This window comes from Python bivittatus, unplaced genomic scaffold, assembly GCF_059951505.1.
Source record: "Python bivittatus isolate LINGU-HERP-01145 unplaced genomic scaffold, Pbiv_v1 ctg000590_np1212, whole genome shotgun sequence".
NCBI lineage: Eukaryota > Metazoa > Chordata > Lepidosauria > Squamata > Pythonidae > Python > Python bivittatus.
The window spans coordinates 28,713,930-28,735,930 of record NW_028277086.1 but is presented as its reverse complement, the minus strand read 5'-3'; the positions used below and the strand labels follow the sequence as shown (position 1 = coordinate 28,735,930).

At 36.1% G+C, this 22,001-nt stretch overlaps 1 protein-coding gene across 2 annotated transcripts in view; it reads right to left on the bottom strand.

Annotated features, from left to right (window-relative positions):
* Window positions 1–813: 813 nt before the first annotated feature.
* The window catches only part of ZNF704 (zinc finger protein 704), a 68,860-nt gene continuing 47,672 nt past the window's right edge, over window positions 814–22,001 (bottom strand). The window contains exons 8-9 of one of the 2 annotated variants that reach the window (XM_088149184.1): window positions 17,077–17,174; window positions 814–13,292 (exon numbers count right to left, since the gene is read on the bottom strand). In XM_088149184.1, coding sequence (XP_088005310.1) covers window positions 12,977–13,292; window positions 17,077–17,174 — 414 coding nt within the window. In that variant the 3' untranslated portion in view covers window positions 814–12,976. The remainder of the gene's footprint in view (window positions 13,293–17,076; window positions 17,175–22,001) is intronic. The other variant, XM_088149186.1, reaches the window with a different exon arrangement.

The window sequence follows — 22,001 nt, the reverse complement described above, 5'->3', positions numbered from 1 at the left end:
TCAGCCCTGGAGGAAGGAGATCATCCAAAACACAACCAATGCTGTTTCCATCCCATACCCAGGCCTGAATCCCGACTGAAAGGGATCCAGTTAATCCGCTTCATCCAAGGTCCTCTGAAGCTGTTGCACATTCCATTGTGATCAGGGTATGATCTGACCATGACAAGGGGGACACCAAAAGCTCCCCCAATTTCAGATCTCATAGACACTGCTCTGGCAGGAACACCAGATCCAGTGTATGGCCACTGTTCCGTGTCAGGCTCTGGATGATTTGAGATAGGCCCATGGCTGTCATGGTGGCCATGAGCTCCTGAGCCCCCTCAGACCCCAGCCCTAGAGAAGGCAAATTGAAGTCCCCCAAGATCCACTTGAACCCCCTCCTCATCAATTGGGAGATGAAGCAAAAATGTCTGCCTTGATGCCTTCATCAGACATGTGCAACTTGCTTTCTGATTAAATCTTTGGATTACTGAGAAATAAAACTCCAACTACAGATATGGCACAATGCAAATGAATGTAAGAATGTTAAAAGGCTTCAGTGGTAGCACCATGCTCTTGTGTTTAGCTATAGAAAACATCTCTCTCTCGTGTGTATATATTATAATACCTCATAATGAAGGAATATTGCTTCAAAATATGCTGGAATTTTTAAAACTCTGACAAGTAATTAAATCCATTATTTCAGTTTTAGATTAATTAATGCAGTATTGTAGACATAACTGATTTTCTCTTCCTAGAATATTGTACATTTTTGTTTCAGTACAAAAAGAGGAAAAGCTAACAGAAACAAATCACATGTGAAAACATTTACACAAAGGCTTTTATTAAATGAAATAATTCAGCATATTCCATGGTAGCAAATCAATTATAAGTGCATTTAAATTGTATTTATGGACATCATAACAGTCTGAATAAGGTCTTCCAACTAAGTTCAAGCAAATGCAACCAAAGAAATAGCCATTAACAGTAAAACACCGGATTTTATGACAAGTAAAGCAAAGGCATATTTGTCACAGCCAAGAATTACGAAGCAGAGCTCACTTACTGCAGACTATCACTACAATGGATTTTAACAGATGGACTAATCTATTCCTAATGATAGATCTCACATCCTATTACTTCAGTAGCACATTATTTTTCTTTCCTTCCTCTCCACCCAAAAGACCAAAGATTTCAGGTTCTGCAACTCTTGTTAGGCAGGGAAGAAAACAGGACACACACACACAAAATGTAAACGTGTTGTGGTCTCTAGTTTTGAAAGCTCATTCAGAGAAAATAGACTGCATGCCACGAGAAAGTGCATTTTACCTGGTGCTATTCAGTAGGGCCAGCTTAAAACCTAAAATTCTGCTTCCAAAATCAACGGTGAGATTTACATCAGAGCAGAAGTACCCATTTCTGGGGTAAAAGAGCTGTAAAATATTTTTAGTCATCACAGAAAGCCTTTTAAATCAGTTCATAAAGCAATACAAAACACTTTTTATTTCCTTGGAGAACAGTGAAAAAACACTAAACATTTAACCATATGAATCTATTTATATATATTTATAATTTGCATATATTATATACACACACAAAACACACAATATACCAAAAGCTAGCAAAGCACTTCAAACAGTTGGTTCCCCCACCCCCAACTCAAGATTTTGAGACCTGAACTAGTTTTATTTTTGCATGTACAGCCTGATAGGAAACCAAGAAGTAGTAATCAGAATATCTGTATTTGATTAAAAATTATATAAAAAGACAGAACATTTCTTTTCAAATAACCTTCTAAATATATATGAAAAGTATCCAGTATTTCCATTAGTGCCAAAGTTGGAAGCTCTCTTTCAAATATTTATAAAGTGAATTTTTCCATATTAAACAGATAAGAAAAGAAACTCTCCTGAAAGATAACTCACTTTCCTTATATTCTTTGGATGGAGTTCCACTGATTCCAATGAAAGGGAAACCCCAGAGATATGACGCAGCCTTGCAGGCTTTGAAACATACCATAATTTTGCAGCATTCATACTGAGGGTAGTTGCCATCTGTCCCCATGTCATACTAGAGGTAGGCTGCTGTTATCCCAAGATAGATTTTTACTTAATTTTCGTTAATCACTTCCAGTCTTTGCTTCGAGGTAGGCTTGAATCTAATCCGAGGCCAACCTAGAAATCACTCCCCTGGCACAGGGGTAAAATATATTATTATGAATGAGCCCTCTAGTGATGGCGATGTCTGTATGCTATCTCAACACCCAGCCCTTCAACAGCATATGTACAATGAGATTCCTCTCAACTGTCGGAAGTTATGATGTGGAATTAGAGTCACAGTACAATGGGAGAGATGTTTGTTCCTGTGCTGGACAGATCCTAGGTTTCTTAACGTGTATTTCCCAAAATCAGGTAACAAAATGTTGGATAACTATATATAAAACAAAGCAGCATGGTAGGGTTTTAAAAATATCAGTAAAATAGTAACGTTGCTTAATTGAAATAATTATATCAGGAAAATCATTATCCCCAGGCTCCACTCTTCAAATGATTGCATATTCAACTCTTCTGCTTATCTAGATAGAAGGCATTGACTGGAAATAAATTGGCTCGAGGCATTTGAAAAGTTTAATTCTACTGAATTTAAGGAGTAGCTCAGAGGGCCAAAGTTACATAATCACTTTCAATCTGACAACCATTGCAACTGGATGCATTTAAGCAGCTGACAATTCATTATAAATACTAGAGAAAATCTAGCCAAAATATAGAGGGCCTGGCGTTTAAAGAGGAATGATTTCAGCACATGCTTAAAGGAACCAGTCTATGTCTCCTGGGAGGCAGGCTAAGCAGCCTTAAGAGACCCAAATCTCTGCAAGGACCTCTCTTGGGGGGTCCTCTGATGCTATGCTGGAATGGGCTGCCAATCTAGATGTTCTCCTGGCAGTCCTTGACCAGCAGAGTGTAGGGAACACCGGGGTAATGGAAATGGCTGTATATGTCCCCATCCAAAGTCTCCAGTACATCCACAAAAATAGTCCAATACCTGCCTAGGAATTCCCAAATTTAAAAATATCCTATTGCAGTCAATGGGAGGAAGGAAAAAAGACAGAACCACCTAGTATGCTAGCTGTTGGGAAACAGCAAGGAGATCGCAGTGGGAAAGTTCTGTTACTCTCCTATCATAAACAATGGGACTTAAAACAAGCTGCACGTAGACTGGTATGTATTCATTAACCTTAGTTGTATTATCTAAAAACAAAACGTCACACCTATGCCTTCTCTGCTAGGAAGCTAACTTTGGATAAGTATTTACTTAAGTAGATTTTTAGCAAAATGCAGAGCTGGTACAAAACAAGTGTGTTAAAAATGAAAATATGTAATGTGCAGTTGCAGATACATTCATTCAAATAGTCCAACACTTACTATGGGAAGTAACACATACGTAGAACTGCATGTTGAAATATCTGCAGAAACTGTAACTGAATAATATTGGCTACACTTACCCTCTCCTTGAAATAACCCAAGTAGCTTCTGTTATCAGAATGTACTGTAATAATAAAATATAACAGAAAATCCCCAGACCAATTTATATGGGATTCTTGCTGAGCCTTTTTAAATTGTTTATTAGAGGTTTTATAGATTCTGTAAATAATCCCTAGAAAGTCAGGCTCAATGCACAAACTTGTTAACTAAACTTGGAATCTTAGTTCTTAATATAGACTACTGCTTTTCTGTGTATCATGTTATATGAGACAACAAGCATGTAATGGATATTTTTGAACTTGGCTTTTTTCCCCATGAAAGAATTATTATTATGCCATGTCACTGCAGAGGTATCTACAGGGGTATGTGTGTGTCAAAAAAGTCAAGATGGCAGGCATGACTCTATGAAGCTCCACTCTTTTCAAGAGTGTCACATGTGTGCCACAAAAAGGGGCAGTGCTTCACACTGTTGCCATCTTGACTTTTTTGACCTCCCTGTAAATGTCCCTGTGTGCCTCTGTAATATTACCACTGATTCAGTTTTAAGTAAATTGCAGTTTTGGTAGGAAAGGTTTCACAAATACCTGGCAGATCTGGATTTGACATAAACATGAACATTAGAACACACCTTCTCTTTTCACCAGTAGGCCAAGACTAGGTTTTGACTTTATAAAGTTATCCAAACTTTTGCAAAGCAAGCCAGACATGAAGCATAAAGAAGATACATGAGTAGAATTAGTCTACCACATATAGAATTATTTTCTCTATTATACTTAGCCAAATCTATACGGTCCACTGATCTTGTGAAAGGCTCAACCAGATGTGTCTGCAGAATCCAAAACTTCCATCAAAATGACAAAAGCAGGATCACACTCTTGCAACATAAGCTCTGCCTCTTGGAATGTCAAAACGCAGGTACAGAAGGAGCGAAGCTTGAATTGCAAGAGTGCAATAAGGCTTTCATCATCTATTGATGCTCTGCAGATGCCACTGGGTTCAACCTTAGTCCATGTTTATGACTCTACCAAGTCTCTCAAAAACAAAAAGCAACTGAACTCAGGTCGGGTATTCTGGATCTTGTCCTGTTTTAATAACTAGCAAAGACTGACCAACATCCACCCAAAGTTCCCTATTTTGTATGTAATAAGGACCGTTAATTTAAAACTAGCCAGGATTTCAAAACGAAGCCAGCATGGTCCAGTAGTCCTTCCTGGCTTCACAAACAAGGGTTTATGAAGTGGGATGTGGCATAGAGAATCCCTCCAAAAGTAGCCAATATAGACAGGGAAAATTATTAAATACATAAGGAGTGATCATGTGAACTTTATTTAACTACTTTATTTGATCTACATTAAATATAACTAAATTTCAATGTAAATTACATTTAGGGAAATTTAATTTTTATCTTGACCTGCTGACGTATTTGTTTTGACCCCATCTCCTTTTTGGAATAACAACCCCATCCTGCCACTTAACAGCCAACTGGTTTTTGGCCTGGAAAAACGCATACCCTTACTGAAACTTAATGCAAAATGTCATGATTTGATGTATGCAATAAGATCTAATAACAATTCTACCTAGATAGTACTAGTTCCAGACATATAAACATGTCATCTAAAAATAAATCATTAACGAAGATGACTTATCAGTAATAGTTTTAGTAAAAAACTTTGCTGTTTGGAAAAACTTTCTAAACTCCGTGGCAAGCTGCTAATAACATGATCATTCATGACTACTAAGTTTCTACAAGATTGACTGGTGCTAATACTGAAACTAACTTGAACTGAGGACACATTCTCTTATAAACTGATACAAATATCTCAAAGAAACCACTTCAAGAAATAACATTTTGATATTGTCCTTCATTACAATTATTCATTAATTTGCTGTACTTGTGCAGGTAAACTAAAAACCTAATTAACTCTTGGAAGAATGTTTGGCTTAAAAGATAGTGAACAGAAGAAAGAAACTAGATGATTCAGTACATTGTAGATTATAACCTTATACCGAACTATAACATAAAAACAGTTTTAATGGAAGACATATGAGAGAGCAGGAGTAGTTTGCCACTTTTTGCTATCATCTGTAAATTAACATTGTGTACAGTTATGCTTTGGTAGTTCATAGATACGGATTTTTTTAATGTATTGCAGGAACATGGCCAATTGACTTTTCTGTTTCATCACTGCCAGACTATTAACCTACTGGAAGTTCTGCCATCTTCATGACAGATCATTTTAATTTCACCGCTTATCCAAAGTTATGAATATAGACACTGAAAGTGCTTAAGAGCTACAAAGGAACAGCATAACCACAACTTACAATGAGAATCCAAAATTGAAGCCAAAAAACTGAAGAAATTTGATAACTTAAATAGGTGTCTATCATAGGCACAAGCAACTAACATTGGCCAAGCTGGCTGGAGATGATAAAAGTTGGTCTAAAACATCTGAAGGGTATTCAATTTCCTGCCCCACTCTAATAAATCTTGTTGACCTAAACTAGTCCCCAAGTCTATTCCTTTTCCTTATGCCTGTACACTGACATTCCTCCAGATAACTTCAACAGAATAATCATGGTAAATTAAAAAAAAAATCCTAAGGTTTATAATCTTTAGTTAATTTATGGGTTTTGTACAGAAAGACTTTTTTGTTGTTTATTTCTTCAGAAAAATGCAGAAACACTCAGAAGTAAATTCCCAAATTGAGAATGATTCACTGTGCTGATTAAACACTAACAATGATTTTTTAGGAATGTGGTTCAATTTCTGATGTACATTTAGAGAAAGATTAAGGAAAGTTTAAACTAATTTCACATTGCCTAAACAGCAGAATTGGACCAAAAGCAATTTCTGACAAATAGTATAAGAATTTCTGCCTGTTTTAATAGACTTTCTAGCTAATTTCCTTTCATGTGTGGTCATATGTGCATGCAAGAAAAATTAGCTGAAAATTAATTGAAATATGAAAGTAAAGCTCTGCACTGAAAAACAGTTTGCAGGTTGCATTCCTATTTAAAAGTTAGTTACGTATTTTAAGGAAAGAGTCTATATTTTGGGTAAAGCTTATTACACTGATTTAAAACCATTTGATAAAATGTTCTAGTTGTGTCGATACAGACTTTCTAATATACACTGAATTAACATTCTTCACAGTAGCTTAAATTCTATTTCAAAAAGTTAGCCCTTTTTTGAGTAAAAAGCAATATTGCACCATTCAATAAGGCAGTTGTCTCTTATTCTTTTTGACTAAACTACTGCATATTCTGAATATTAAAATCTTCAACAGTCACAGATAAAAGCAACTAAAACATCTAATCAATTAGACCTAAGTTTCAATATTTTATTTAACAAGTCAACTCAAAGTACTATTCTTGGTATGTCTAAATTACTTCAGTTGAGGGAGAAAAATAGTATTCTGTGTTTAGGGGGCATGGTGTGACGTCTAAAACAACCCAGATTGTCGTGCAATAGAAATCTAGAAAAATTAGAAGTGCAACTTGCACATTCTAATACCCTTATAGTGTGATGGGTTGAAATTCATTGTTAACTAAGACGACGCAAGTAAAGCTAAACACAATGAAGTGTTTGGCTGAATCAGAGCCTAGCAGATAAGAAGTTGTTTCTTCCCTCATAAATCCATTACCCCTTCATTTCTCTGCCCATGGAATTTTGTTTTTTGGCAGGTAAGTCTGCATTCCAAAGGATGCTGAGGCACCAGCTAGATGTAGGTTTCAGGGTATAGGCTGCACATAGCTTGGAAAGGTGAGCAAAAGTTTAAAAAAAAGAACAACTGCCATTCCATCAACTTGATAGGCATTATTGATATGCACATTGAGGTACTCCAGGCTCTTCAGAACACACGTTTTAGAATATACAGAAGCATGCCTCTTTTCCTATCTTTGGAGAGACTTCAGTATTCGCTTGCTGAAAACAACTCACAAAAGAAAAAGATCTGAGTTTTGCTGAGGAAAAACAGTCATATAAAAAATGCCAGGAAAATTGGTTACAAAAAGTATTTTCAAATTCAGGATTGGAATCTTTTAATCTCAAAAAAGTTTATTCATGTATGTATGTATGTATGTATGCATGTATGTATGTATGTATTAGATTCCAACCTTATTTTTATTCTGTATTTCGGAATCTCAATAATAATTATGGGCATGAATCTAGTCATTCCACTAATTCAAAGAAGACACAGTGGAAGTACAATTAACAATTTTTGCTTTGCAGGATAATAAGTACTAATGCAGATTATATATGCCACAATCCCCTTTTTTCCCTTTTTTCTAGTGTTCCCAAATCAGTTACCACATTAGAGCTGAAGAATCAGGAATGCCCTGAATATGGCCAGGACAGATTGAACTTTGAAGAGGACAGTCAGAGGATGTCTGAGCAACCCACATTTATTTGCCCACATTAAGCCAGGAGTTTTTAAACCACAGTTTGTTGGACAAGTCACAGAGGCCCGTTCTGCACGCAACAAACACTTTGCCATACCAGGTGCATCATATTAATCCCCAAAGAAGCCTCAGAACATCCTAATCCTAGGTGTGAACATGGCTAAAGGGTATAACTGACTTTTATCTATAAATTTTATCTATAAATAATATTCATTTGAAAAATAATTTATTGGGCAGTAATTCTGTTGCAGATAGTGATTTAAAGTGTCACTGCACATCAAAACAGCAAGGTTGTTTCTAATATATCATTTCCATAATTTTATACTAACAAGTATTAAATAGCAATAAATTACGTCCTAGTGAATTTCAGTTCCTACACTGTCTACAAATCCCTCTAACCTTTCCAAATGAAACCATTCCAAATATGTAAGATTATGATACATGCTATAATCCAATTTAAACAATGTCAAGTGAGCATTCCTCTTTAATTTTATTGAATAACTTTGGTCAAAAAATACAATTTCTCTCTGTTTACCAAGCTATGTTTAGTAAACCTATATCACTATTCTCTAGATTTTTCCTCTCAGAGGAAATAGAGGGCGAAATCCAATGACATCTGTCCACCAGTAAACTGCACATAATTAATGGAACATCTTTCCATTTCCCCAGCAGTCAGGAGCTAAGCTCTCGTGTCCTCTTGCATTGCTTGAGACAAATTGAAGGAAGTGGTAATTATAATGGGCTGCTTGTGAACCTTCCAGAACCATCTAGTCTGCCAACTGTTGGAATCGAAATCCTGGATTATACAAAATCCTGGATTATACAATTTTTTAATCAGATTCCAAAAATCCATACTGTAGATTTTTTTAAAAATAAAGAAAATGAAGTTTTGAAATGTTAGGAATGTCCTCAACTCCTTTGATAATCAAAAAAATATACATATATTCAGGTTCAGACTTAATTTCTCATTGTTCTTGGTCTTTATAACACAGATAAACATGCTGACAAAAATTCTTAGTTTTTTGTCTTAAATGAATTTGTAGAGGCAAGAGTGAATTGCAATTTATTTTAACTGATTCTGGAATCAGTGGCAAGAAATTTTGCAATTCAGGAGTGTAAATAATCAAAAGCTAATGGGGGCTACTGCACCCATATTGTATACAGCATATTCCTTTAATCTGCAGGTTGATTAAAATAACAAAGCAAACATGATGATCTGATGACACTGGGCACATTCTAAACAGGTTCATCTGAAGACACAATCCTGAATGAAAGAAAAAAATGGTAGCTTTTCATGGCTGATTCTAACATAATTATTTATGTATAAAACTTATGTAAAATATATTCAAGATTATTTTAACTCACCAGAAAGTAGTCTTGGATTGGGCATGGAGGAGGCTTGATAACAGTTTTCATACAAGACGTTGGAAATGTCAAAATAGGCACTGAGGAGAGATTTTCAAAGTAGCCCTGAGCTAAGGGTGGGAACTCACTACCTTTCTTTTGACAAGAGTCAGAGACAATATTACCTGCCCTCATTCTGAAGCTCAACATCATCATTTAGCGAAATGAGGCTAATGGTGATCTCAGAACATGACCGTCTGATAGAGCCTTAAAATATCTGTGAATGCATCTTAAGAAAAATATCAGGGAAAGTTTGGGCAAACATTTTGGACTTCTCAAAACCTCAATGATATGCTAGAAAAAATTATGAAATAATACTTAGGTAAGCAGTAAAAGAATTTAAAATTCATTTAAAAACCCCTATGAAATGCTTACAACAACCCCCTTGCTTAATATGTATCTTAGTTACAATTCTGGTTAGCACCTATTTTCTGTGCCTTTTTGCGTGTTCTAAAGCCCTACTGAAATTCTCCAGCAATAAAAAAAATTCATTATGTTGCAATCAGTTTTACAAGGAACACTTATTAAGTACAAGAAGCCAAATTCTACTGTCAAATTATGTTTGTCTCTTTATAATACAGATCCAAGAGTTATCTGGCAGTAATTTCAGTCAAAGAATAAACAAGCAAATCTTATCTTAGGGCAGTTGGCTTTAACTATGGAAAAAGTTGTTCAAATAACGCTATAAAGATAGTCTCAGTGTTACCACGTGAGACCTTTTCACTGTTGAAAACTTGAACGTACCCCGTGCAAATCTGCAGAACCAAAAATTGAAGATGGGAATAAACAGTAGACGGGCTTACAAAGGCTATATTGCACAGAAACAGGGATAAACAACATTTGGCAAACAGTTATCCTGTGATTATTTTTCAATCTTTAAAAATGTCTAGTCCTCAAGAGTGCAGAGTTAAACAGAGAAATGTGTGATAAAAATACTGAATGAGCATTTTTTAAAATTCTTGTGAATGTGGAGTCTGATTATAATTTATCATCTGTTTATTCCTGCTCTGAACATTTGAGAACATTAACATAACAGTAGAAATAATAAATTTACCAATATTAATTTGGCATATATTACAATGCAAATATATGCAAAAAGCTATTTATTTCCAATAATGCCCAACCCACACAGCTTAGAATAATTTTTCCCGCTTCTGTCTTGATCTCTCCAGGGCATGTGATCACAATTTACACTAACAGCTGATTCAATTAACTAAGTTACAATTTTATAAAAATGTATGGCATATCATCTTGTGCAAACAGATACTGAACTAACAGAACTTGAATAGGATGATGTGAATAAGGTCCAGTATAAAGAAAATCAAATCAATATACTATAGCTGGAACTTTTATTAAAGTAAATGCACCTATACTTTCAATGTGTGGAAAATTTAGTAAATTCATTGGTAGCACTCTCAGCTTTCCAGATGATTTTATTTTTTATATATATCAAGAAAATTACATTAATCTTATAAAGCTATCTTTGGTTAGCTCAGACCATTAGTCTACTTAGCCTAATTTGAACTACTTCCATTATGGTGGAAGCCTTCTGTGTTTTCAAGCAGGTCCTTGCCTGTAGCCCTATCATTTAGAAACTTTTAAATGGGAATGCCAGAAAGTGAGCCTGAAAATATAAACTCTCATCATTTTTTCTATGTGAAATTAGGAAACAATAAATAGAGCTATACTTGATATTTCCTCAGGATGTACACTGGCCATGAAGCAGCAGGTCAGAACAAGTTATGAGTGAATTTTGGATGGATCATGTGTGCATTCAGAGATGTACAATATTTCAACACAAATATAAGACTGCAACATAACACCTTCAAGTTAGAACACAGATGTGATTATCACATGATATACTCTTTCAGAGTTAACTGTCAGCTGCCCAGTTGGGTAAATACTATGATTTGAAGGCATCCCTGACAAACACAATTTACAGGCAAATAAAGAGCTAAAAACATAAAGCCTCAGATTTTCCTTAATCTAACTTTTGCTTGACTCTGGTAGTTAAGCTAGACAGTTGAAGACCAAACCATAAAGGAAATAACAGTTTGTGTTGAATTCATCCCTTTTCTTACTTTTCTACCAAATCTCAAGAAAGACATTTCCTATTCTCTAGTTATGTTTGGAATAACATGCTTTTTGAAGACAATGAGAAAACTGGATGAGTATCTGATGGAAATGCTAGTTCAAGAGAGTCTTATCAGTACAGTAGAGGTGTTTTCAACCAGATAGCCTTATTTTGGAAGACAATTCCAGGCCTACCTGAAATCTTTTAACATTGTCATAGCATTAAAGCTAATTTAATAGTTCTGAAGTTCACATAAGAGTCAGCCCTAGCTTAATATTCTGTGTTTTAATTAAATTTTGTGCTTTTTTATATTTATTATAGGCAGACGTTCTCGATAATAGAGATTTGTAATATACTCCATCAGCGGTTTCTCTACCCCCCCACCCCGAAATAAAATTTATCTCTGACTTGTCATCATACAACAGCATCAAGGGCTCCCATTCTTGCTCTTGTTTTCCCAACTTGGGATACCTATCTCATCCCACTGGAGTTAATATCGAAGGACAAAATCCACCAGGAAGGTCTTGAGCACAAGCCGTATTTATATTAATATGTGGTAGTGCTCTTATATGAATTCCTTTATTTTAGTAGGTCATCTGTAGACATTATTTCCAATCATCTGTACCCAAACTTTCTACTGATTCTTAAGCATTAGCTCAATTTACACCACAGCTACAATAGTCTATCTCATGAGCCAAAAGAAGATTAAATTACACTAAAGCACAAAAACCTATGAAAGTGCAAGCCAGTGTGAAGGCTTTTATTTCTGATCTTGAAAGAACTTTATAATCAATGGAATTTTTACATACAGACATCTGCTTTGCTGCACTCATATTTTACATGTTGGGAAGTGGGAAACCAGTTTGTCCTTCTAGTTTCTCTCCCCTGAAGTAATCGCTGCTTGAATTAAACTGTTGATCTAGTAATGCCATAAAAAGCAGGGGAAAAGCTGCTGGGTTGGATCACATCCCTGAATTAATGTTGATGAAGTCCATCGGGCTGCCCATGTTTATTCTGAGCAGAGCCTTTAGCACTGTGAGATGTACATTTTCCAGTACTTGCTTCTAGGAAGATATCCTGGAACCCATACTATGTTGGTATGTATGCTGATTTCCATCCAAGTTCATTTAAAATCAGACTCCTTTCCCACGTGTGGTTTTTTTTTGCTTAGGACTGCTGGTGATTGTACCCCAACTAGCCTTCTTTGGGACAGATACAAAAGATGCTCAATCTTCAGGTCTGAGTTCTTCTCACGCTTAAATTTCTTGTCCCTTTAGCAAAGCATCATCCCATTATCCTTAAAGGACAAGCACTAGACGCTAAATCAAGACTGTTCACATTAGAATTATTTACCACTTCTGGGAGAGCTGCTCTTGTGAAAAATGTAGCTTATTTCTAAAGTTTAGTGTGTGTCTCTGTGTGTATGTGTGTTTTATTTACTTCATTCTAGGAAAAGTAGCATCACTCAATCTTGGTTTTAAGTGATTCCAAAGTTTAAATACTGATCATGATGCAGTATGAAAGACAAATGTCCTGACAGGCAAGTTGTTCAAAGTATTAAAAAGAGATATTGTTCCTGTTCTTTAAAGAAAGATGCATATAGCTGCTCCTGATTCAAAACTTGGTAAAGATTTTGTTAGTTTTTCCTATATTGCTGCATATAGGTTTTTGAGAAGTCCTTCCCCTTGAAATACATTTTTTTGCTGTAGAGTGCCAGCCTTCTATGGCCGTCAGTGCTCAAGGAGGTGGGAAGAGTCACACTGCACAGTTGCAGCAAGGGAACCCTACTATACACAACTCCGTATTGTTTCTGGGCTTCAGTCAATAAACCTCTGGCAGGCCTTCTTCCAACGGCAAGCTGTACACCACATATCTCTATTCTCCATCCCATACACTTTGCGACATTTCTTGCCCTCTCCTCTAGGTTTTCTGCCAGAAAGTTCAAAGAAAAACTGTTATTAAGGTAAGATGATGATGTTGAAGATGGTAATTTAAACTTCCCCTTTCCCGCCCTATGTGCCCAAGGCAGTTAGCAGGCAAAATGAATGAATGAATATATACATATACATACACACACACACACACACAAATAAAAAGAGGTAAAACAGCAGCTCAAATAATATTTAATTTCATTTAATACTATAAAATTATCACTAACTATAAAAGGCAAGCAGAAAAGGAAGCTCTTTACTCCCATTGTAAATGTGGATAGTGTAAGCAGATGATGAACGGACCTATAACAATAAGAGAAGTATGAGTCTATAAAAAAGATCAAAACAGGGAAAGCACCAGGACCAGATGGATTACCTGCATCTTATTATAAATGCTTTGAAGATGAACTGATACAACCTCTGCAAAAAATGATGAACTCTATTTTGGAAATGGGATTGATACCAGAAAGTTGGAAAGGAGTGAATATTGCTTTAATTCATACAGAAGGACAGGATCTGACTTCACCAAAAAAATGATCAACTAATTTCTTTATTGAATAATGACTTATAAAATATTGACTATGGTTCTAGCTGAAAAAATGAAAGGTGTTTTGCAGGACTTCATACATGAAAATCAATGTGGCTTTCTGCCTAAAAAACAGTTGAGGGACAATATAAGAAATATTTTTAATATACTAGAATATTTGGAACAACATAATGAAAAACAAGCCGTGTCGATATTTCTTGATGCAGAGAAAGCATTTGACAATTTGAACTGGATTTTTTTATTTAAAAATTTGGGAAAAAATGGATTTTGGAAGTAACTTTATTAAATGGGTAAAATCGATACATACATCACAAACAGCAGAAATTATAGTCAATGGTGAATTGACTAAACCCTGTGAGATACAAAAAGGGACAAGACAAGGTTGCCCACTTTTACCATTGCTATTTATTTTGGCTTTGGAAGTTCTTTAATAGAGATATAAGACAAGTTGAGAGAATAAATGTGAAAAAAGAAGTATATAAATTAAGGGCATCTGCAGATGATTTGGTTTTAATAGTTTAAAATTCCTTGGAAGGAATAGACATATTAATGGAAAAGCTGAAGGAATTTGGTACACTATCTGGATTTAAAATTAATGAAGACTAAAATGTTAACAAAAAATATGAGATTGGAAGATAAAAAAGAATTGATTGGAAAAACAAGTTTTCAGATTGAGAAAAAGGTAAAAGATCTGAGTATTACTGTGTCCAATATGAGTTGTAAGTTATTTCAGAATAATTATATTAAGATATGGAATGAAATTAAGAAAGATCTACTAAGATGGGAAAAATTGCACTATCATTGTTTGGAAGAATTTATGTGATAAAAATGAATGTATAAACTGGAATGATGTTTTTGTTTCAAATAATATCAGTTTTGAAAAATGATGCACTTTTTAAACAATGGCAAAAAGATGTCTCTAGATTTGCAAGAAACCAAGGCTTAAATATAAAATTCTGCAGGATGCAAAAGAGAGAGGAGGGCTAGGATTACCTGATTTTAAACTGTATTTCACAGGCTGTTGTTTGGTTTGTATGATGAGAAATAAAAGAATGTTAGAATTGGAAGTTCATAACTTGAGGTTTGATTGGCATGGGGTTTTATGGTATAATAAAGTTAAAATTAATGTGGATTTTAAAAATTATTATGTGAGAAGTGCCAGATTGAGTGTATCAAATAAATACAAGTCCAGGCTGTGCCCAAAGATACCTTTATTAACCTAAGCACAGGAAGCATTCTATAGAAGAGAAACAGCAGATAGAGAGAAATGTTTAACACACCAAGATTATTAATACAGAAGGATGTAGAAATTTAGATGAAGTCAAGAGAACAACTGACTGCAGAAGGGCATAGTTTACAATGGTTTTCATATGCCCAGTTAAAAGAAAGACTCAATATGGATAAAAAGACAATTGAAATTGAAAAACACAAAATGGAATTTGAAATTGAATTATGTACAAATGATGAACATGTAATAGCAAAAATGTACAAACTTTTGTTAAGACTTGAAACAGGAGAAGAACGGGATAAGGATTGCATGACAAAATGGGCTATTAACTTTGGATATAACATATAGATGGACACTTGGGAGAGAATGTGGGTAGCTCTTATTAAATTTACACTATGTCATAATTTAAGGAAAAAAATAATGAAATGATGTATCATTGGTTTATGACACCAGAGAAATTATCAAAAATGTACAGGTATTTCAAACCAGTGTTGGAAATGTGAAAAACATGAGGGGACATTTTATCATGCATGGTGGACTGATGAGAAAGCTAAGAAATTTTGGATACATATTCACACAATGGTGCAAAGGATTTTAAAGATTAATATTGTGAAGAAACCAGAATTCTTTTTATTGGAATTCATGGACAATGAATTAGAAAGACTCATGGTAGACTGATTTTGTATATAGTAACTGCAGCAAGATTACTGTTTGCACAAACAATGGAAGAATAATTAAATCCCTACAGCGGAGGAACAGATTGTGAAAATGTCAGAATTTGCAGAAATAGCAAAACTGACCCGTTTGGTCAGAGAAAAAAAAAACCAAAAACTTTTCTGAAAGACTGGAAACCTTACATGGACTTTTTGCTGAAAGAAGAAAAAAAATGAAATTATAATTTATGGATATGAAAATTAAGAAAGATGTGGATTAAATGAGGGGCTGAAGGGACTTGTATAACATCTAAGAGGCACAATAAGATTGCAATTATCTGTTGAAAAGAAGGTCAGAAGTCATTCATATATTTTTTAACTTTAGAGGGTTTTTTTCTTTTTCATTTCTTGCACTTTCTTATTTCTTTCTCTTTTTTTTTCCATTTTGATTTGTCATTTGTTCTATGAAAAAACTTGTTAATAAATACAAATAAATGTGGATAGTGTGAAAGCTTAGCACAACACCTCAGTGTATGGCTTCCATAGCTGGGGCAGCAAAGAAGAAAACCGTCTTCCACCTGACTGAAAATGAGACTATGAAACTAGGTGCATCTTTAAGAGGGCTTTTCTGCAGATGTTGGTATGTAGACAAATTCATATTGAGATCTCTATTCAAAACACTGGCCAAGCAAAATAATTGGAAGTGTCACTAGAAATCTAGGAATTATTTGTAAGGCCAAAGATCATGAACTTTGGGCCAAAAATAGGTAGAAAAAATATGCAAGAGTACATGATGGAACCATGCTTCAAGGGATGAAGAATTTTGATGGATATTGCCAAGAAAGATTCTAGTTTTCTGGTAGGTGGTAGCAAAATATGTAGAAAGAAGATTAATGGAACAGCATACATCTGTTGCATCTTTAGAATATTTAATGAGTCATAAATTTTACAATTTTTTTACAAATAAAACACCCTTTTCTGCAACATCTTCTGCAATATCCTGACATGAAAACGCCACTCTTTCCAGTCTGTTAAATGACAACATATTTTTGTGTTTCTCTTCTATCCAAACCCCTATAGCTTCCTCCAAACTACACAAAACACTTATACTGTATATTTCTTTGATTTTTTCTTCTCTTTCTATCTGTATTCCCTCGCTAGGAATTACTATTTTTTCTTCTTTAATTTTAAAAAGATTGAAAGTGGCTTATTTTTTTATGAACTGAAAAAAAGTAATTGCCACTTAAAAATAAATTGTGTTAAAAATAATTTATCTGCATTTATGTTGAGAAGAAATTCAGATTAAAAACAGGTTGACCAGAGAAACCCTCCACTCATTAATTAATACACTTCATTCAGAAGTAAGACGCCTCCTACCTTAGGCCAACTGATGCTCTAGGTGGTGATGAAAGAACTGCATGAATCTGATGCTTTTGTTCTCCACTCCCCACATGCCGTGTGTGAGTTGGTGAAACCTAGCAATAGAAACAATTATCGAGTTCTAATTGCAGAATTAAAAGATACAACCTGGATCACAAAATCAAGTTATCTACCTTGTACTGAGTTTTAAGCTGTAGGTTCTCCACCTTACTTACATGGACTTTCTCACAATGAAACAGACTACAGGACTCAGTGGATGGCTCCATCTCAATTATGCAAGGCAGAAAGAAAGAAAACATTAAATGTTTTGGAGCATCTAAACATACAATACTCTCGTGAAGGACTTTACATTCCTGTTGACCATCTGCTCCTGATACCAGAGAAGGGTTCCAGTCACAAGAAGGGGTTCAGTGAACCAGGGAAATTTGTTAGACTTCATGGTTTAATTGAACATACCATACTGTTCCCAGCCTAGTCCTGAAAACATCTATTTTTGGATCTTTTTCAAAAGCATCCAAGAAAGAAAACATTATAATCTGTGCCAGTGAATAACTACTCAGTACTCAGATTGGCTTCACTGTTCCTCTTAAGAGCCAAGGCACCCCTAAAGGGTACTGCATGGAACAGAGTCCTCCCCCATTTTTATTAAAAACTAAGGTAGGGAGAGCATGCAGACCATAAAGCTTCTGGAATTCTTTCCAACCCTTTTACCAGCAGCCGATATGGGAAGTACTGTATCTGTATGTTCTTCTGTACAGTCAAAGATCAAAGCGAATAAACCATAAGGTAAAAAACCCCTTCATATTAAAATGTGCATAAAAGGGGAAATCAGCCTAAACAGTAAAGAAAGTTATCAAAATCAACAGACAATAGCTGTAGCAATTACAACAAATTTAGCAACCTTTCTAGAGGTATCTGGTGATACGTCAGCTAGGAGGCGGCAAATAAACTCCTCCTCCTTCTGGGTAGTGGAGCAGCATGTTCCATATGTGTTTGTCTGCATGTGTGCATATATATGTACTTTCTTCCCAGGGGCCAGACCAAGCATGGTGCATGCATATATGTTGTGTATGAGGATCTAATCAGGATGATGTGTGGGTGTTTTGTCTGTGTTCATGTTTCTGGTTTTCCCTCATGTTGCATCTGTGTGGCTGTGTATGTGTGCATTTGGAAACACAAGGCTGAGTGCAAATGCACTGCTCAGGGTCATGTGATCAGGAGGGAGGGGGACACAGATCAGAGGAGTTGGTAGCATTATCTTCCTGATTGACAAACAAAGTCCCAGGTCCCCTTACATATTTTCTTGGTAGGAAAGAACACAAATGGCTAAAATCCCTCAAGTTGTCCAATGGAATCTCAGGAGGCTTCAGGTATATTAATCTGGTTTAATTTTAAAAATAATTGTAATTATTTAAGAATGTGCTTGCATGTGAGTGTGTAAAGCCCATGACATTAAACAAATCATGTAATAGTACCTCCCTCCTTGAAAACCCTCCTGGTTTAGCAGATATTTCTTTTCAAAATTTAATATCATTATGTTCTCTCATTTGATCCTCTGTTTCCTCTTGGAAATTTGGCATTGATTGACATGGATACCTACTGTAAGTGGATATCTGACCATATACTTGTATCTCTGGCACTTGTTTTAACCTAGCACATTCTCATCTGTAGGGTGAGAAGGGCAAAATATTCAATTGTTGTTGTTCAGTTGTTAAGTTGTGTCCGACTCTTCATGACCCCATGAACCATATTGCGCCAGGCCTTCCTGTCCTTCACTGCCTCCCTGAGTTTGCTCAGTTCCATGCTCATTGCTTCAGTGATGCTACCTAACCATCTCATCCTCTGACGTCTTCTTCTCCTTTTGCCTTCAATCTTTCCCAGCATCAGGGTCTTTTCCAAAGAGTCCTCTCTTCGCATTAGGTGACCAAAGTATCTGAGCTTGAGCTTCAGTATCAATCCTTCCAATGAACAATCAGGGTTGATTTCCTTTAAAATTGACTGGTTTGACCTCCTAGCAGTCCAGGGGACTCTTAGGAGTCTTCTCCAGCACCACAATTCAAAGGCATCAATTCTTTGGCGCTCAGCCTTCTTTATGGTCCAGCTCTCACATCCATACATTACTACTGGAAAAACCATAGCTTTGACTATGCGGACCTTTGTCGGCAAGGTGATGTCTCTGCTTTTTAATATGCTATCTAGGTTTGCCAAAGCTTTCCTCCCAAGGAGCAAGCGTCTTTTGATTTCATGGCTGCAGTCTCCGTCTGTGGTGATCTTGGAGCCCAAATAAATGAAGTCTGTTACTGCTTCCATTTCTACCCCTTCTATTTGCCAGGAATTGATGGGTCCAGATGCCATGATCTTAGTTTTTTTAATGTTGAGTTTCAAGCCAGCTTTCACAGTCTCTTCTTTCACCCTCATTAAGAGGCTCTTAAGTTCTTCTTCACTTTCTGCCATTAGAGTGGTATCATCTGCATATCTGAGGTTGTTGATGTTTCTCCCTGCAATCTTAATTCCGGCTTATGATTCTTCCAGCCTGGCATTTCTCATGATGTACTCTGCATATAGGTTAAATAAGCAGGGTGACAGTATACAGCCTTGTCGTACTCCTTTCCCTATTTTGAACCAATTGGTTGTTCCATGACCGGTTCTAACTGTTGCTTCTTGGCCCGCATACAGATTTCTCAGGAGACAGGTAAGGTGGCCTGGTACCCCCATCTCTTTAAGAATTTGCCACAGTTTGTTGTGAGCCACACAATCGAAGGCTTTTGCATAGTCAATGAAGCAGAAGTAGATGTTTTTCTGGAACTCTCGTGTTTTCTCCATGATCCAGCGAATGTTGGCAATTTGATCTCTACTTCCTCTGCCTCTTCGAAACCCAGCTTGTACATCTGGTAATTCTCGGTTCACATACTGCTGAAGCCTAGCTTGTAGGATTTTGAGCAGAACCTTGCTTGCATGTGAAATGAGCGCAATTGTGCGGTAGTTTGAGCATTCTTTGGCATTGCCCTTCTTGGGAATTGGAACGTAAACTGACCTTTTCCAATCCCGCGGCCACTGTTGCGTTTTCCAAACTTGTTGGCATATTGAGTGCAGCACTTTAACAGCATCATCTTTTAGCATTTTAAAAATATTCAATACAAGACACAATACAAGAAGTGTTGTTGCTACTGAGATGACAGACAGTTAATGAGCCTGGTCAGAGAAGAGTTTCAACAGGTTCATCAAGACTTTACCTGTTCCTGGCATCTCATTAGTTTATGCAGGGAATGATGGCAACATCAGAGTAACTAATTTTAACACACGCTATATAAAATTGTATGGAAAAGAGATCAACTGCTGCCACTGGGTAAATCAGGGAAAGGCTCTTAGAAATGAGACTAATAATAGAGTTTTGTTCTCACTATAGTTATTTGTTAGCTTCTGAACTACCTATATATGAATTTGTTGAGAAAACAGCAGTGAAACTGGAAAATGCTCTAAACAGTGACATTTCTAACAGCTCCTTGTAATCTTGATTCAAAGTACAGGTAGTCCTCACTTAATGACAATAGGGCCTGGAAAATTGGTTAAGTGGGACAGTAATTAAGTGAGGCATCATGTGACTGCACCCAATTTTACGACCTTTTTTGCGGTAGTCATTAAGCAAATCACACAGTTGTTAAGTGAATCATGCAGTTCCCCATTGATTTTACTTGCCAGAAGCCAGTTGGGAAGGTCCCAAATGGTGATCATGTGACCCTGGGATGCTGCAACCATTGTAAGTGCAAGCTGGTTGCCAAGTGCCTGGATCGTGATCACATGACCATGGGGGCACTGTGATGGTTGTAACTTTGGGCACTGGTCATAAGTCACTTATTTTAGCGTAGTTGTAACTTTGAACAGTTGCTAAACAAATGGTTATTAAGCAAGAACTACCTGTATCAGTCTTGCTTCTTTGAAGCCTGCAATGCAGTTTTCACATTGCAGCCCTCTGTGATTCTGATAGGTAGCCTTGGAGGGCTGAGGCCAGAAGTGAACCAGAAGAAGAGATTATGAAATTGCTGCACCCTCTCCTGCTATCCAGCAGGTGGTTTCTGCTGATGCCTTCTGAGAACTGATGGAAACCTTCCCTTCATGAAATTGCTGGTCTGGATACAACTTGCTGTTTGTTTTCTGCAACACTGCACACATACAATTGTGCATAATATCTGATGTAGAATCTGATACCTTATCCAGAAATCCATTTGTTAAGGTGTTAAGATTGTGGAGATTGCTTTAGTAGAATCCTCTCCAATTCACTCCTTTGACTATGCATAATGTAGCTATCACAGGGTGTATATATTATGTGTACTTATATAATTTGATCTGTCTTACTGAAATAAGGATCAGTGAGTCCTTGGACTACCCTATGCCAATTTGGCTTGTTCTACCTGGATCACAAGAAAGATTTTCTATTCAGGCTGGTTTAATTGTGTTCCTCTCCAGGAGTTGAGCTCAACTTGAGGGAAACTATCTTTTACAGTAGGGAGATCTGAACTGCCTATTAGTGCTGAGGAGCTGAAAGAGGCTGGTTATACATTCTAGGGCTATTTTCAGAATATTTTTAGCATTCATGCAGAATCTGACACACAAAAAACTCAAAATCCTACCCTTAATTTCACCACTGTAGCCAATGATATCACTGATTTCATAAATGTTGAAAAACTAAATAGCTACTTGTAGACATACAGCTTTATGTAATCTAACTGTGCATTTAAATATATTATTAAACTTGGAAAATGCATTCAACATAGCTATATTCGTTATAATTTTAAATTTTAAAAAATCAAATAATTATCTTACGACACGTAACAGTTGTGTTCCCAACTGGGTTGGGATAATTAATCTTTATGAGGAAAAGATCAGTGGTACTGCATTCTTAATATCTATAGCAACTTCCAACC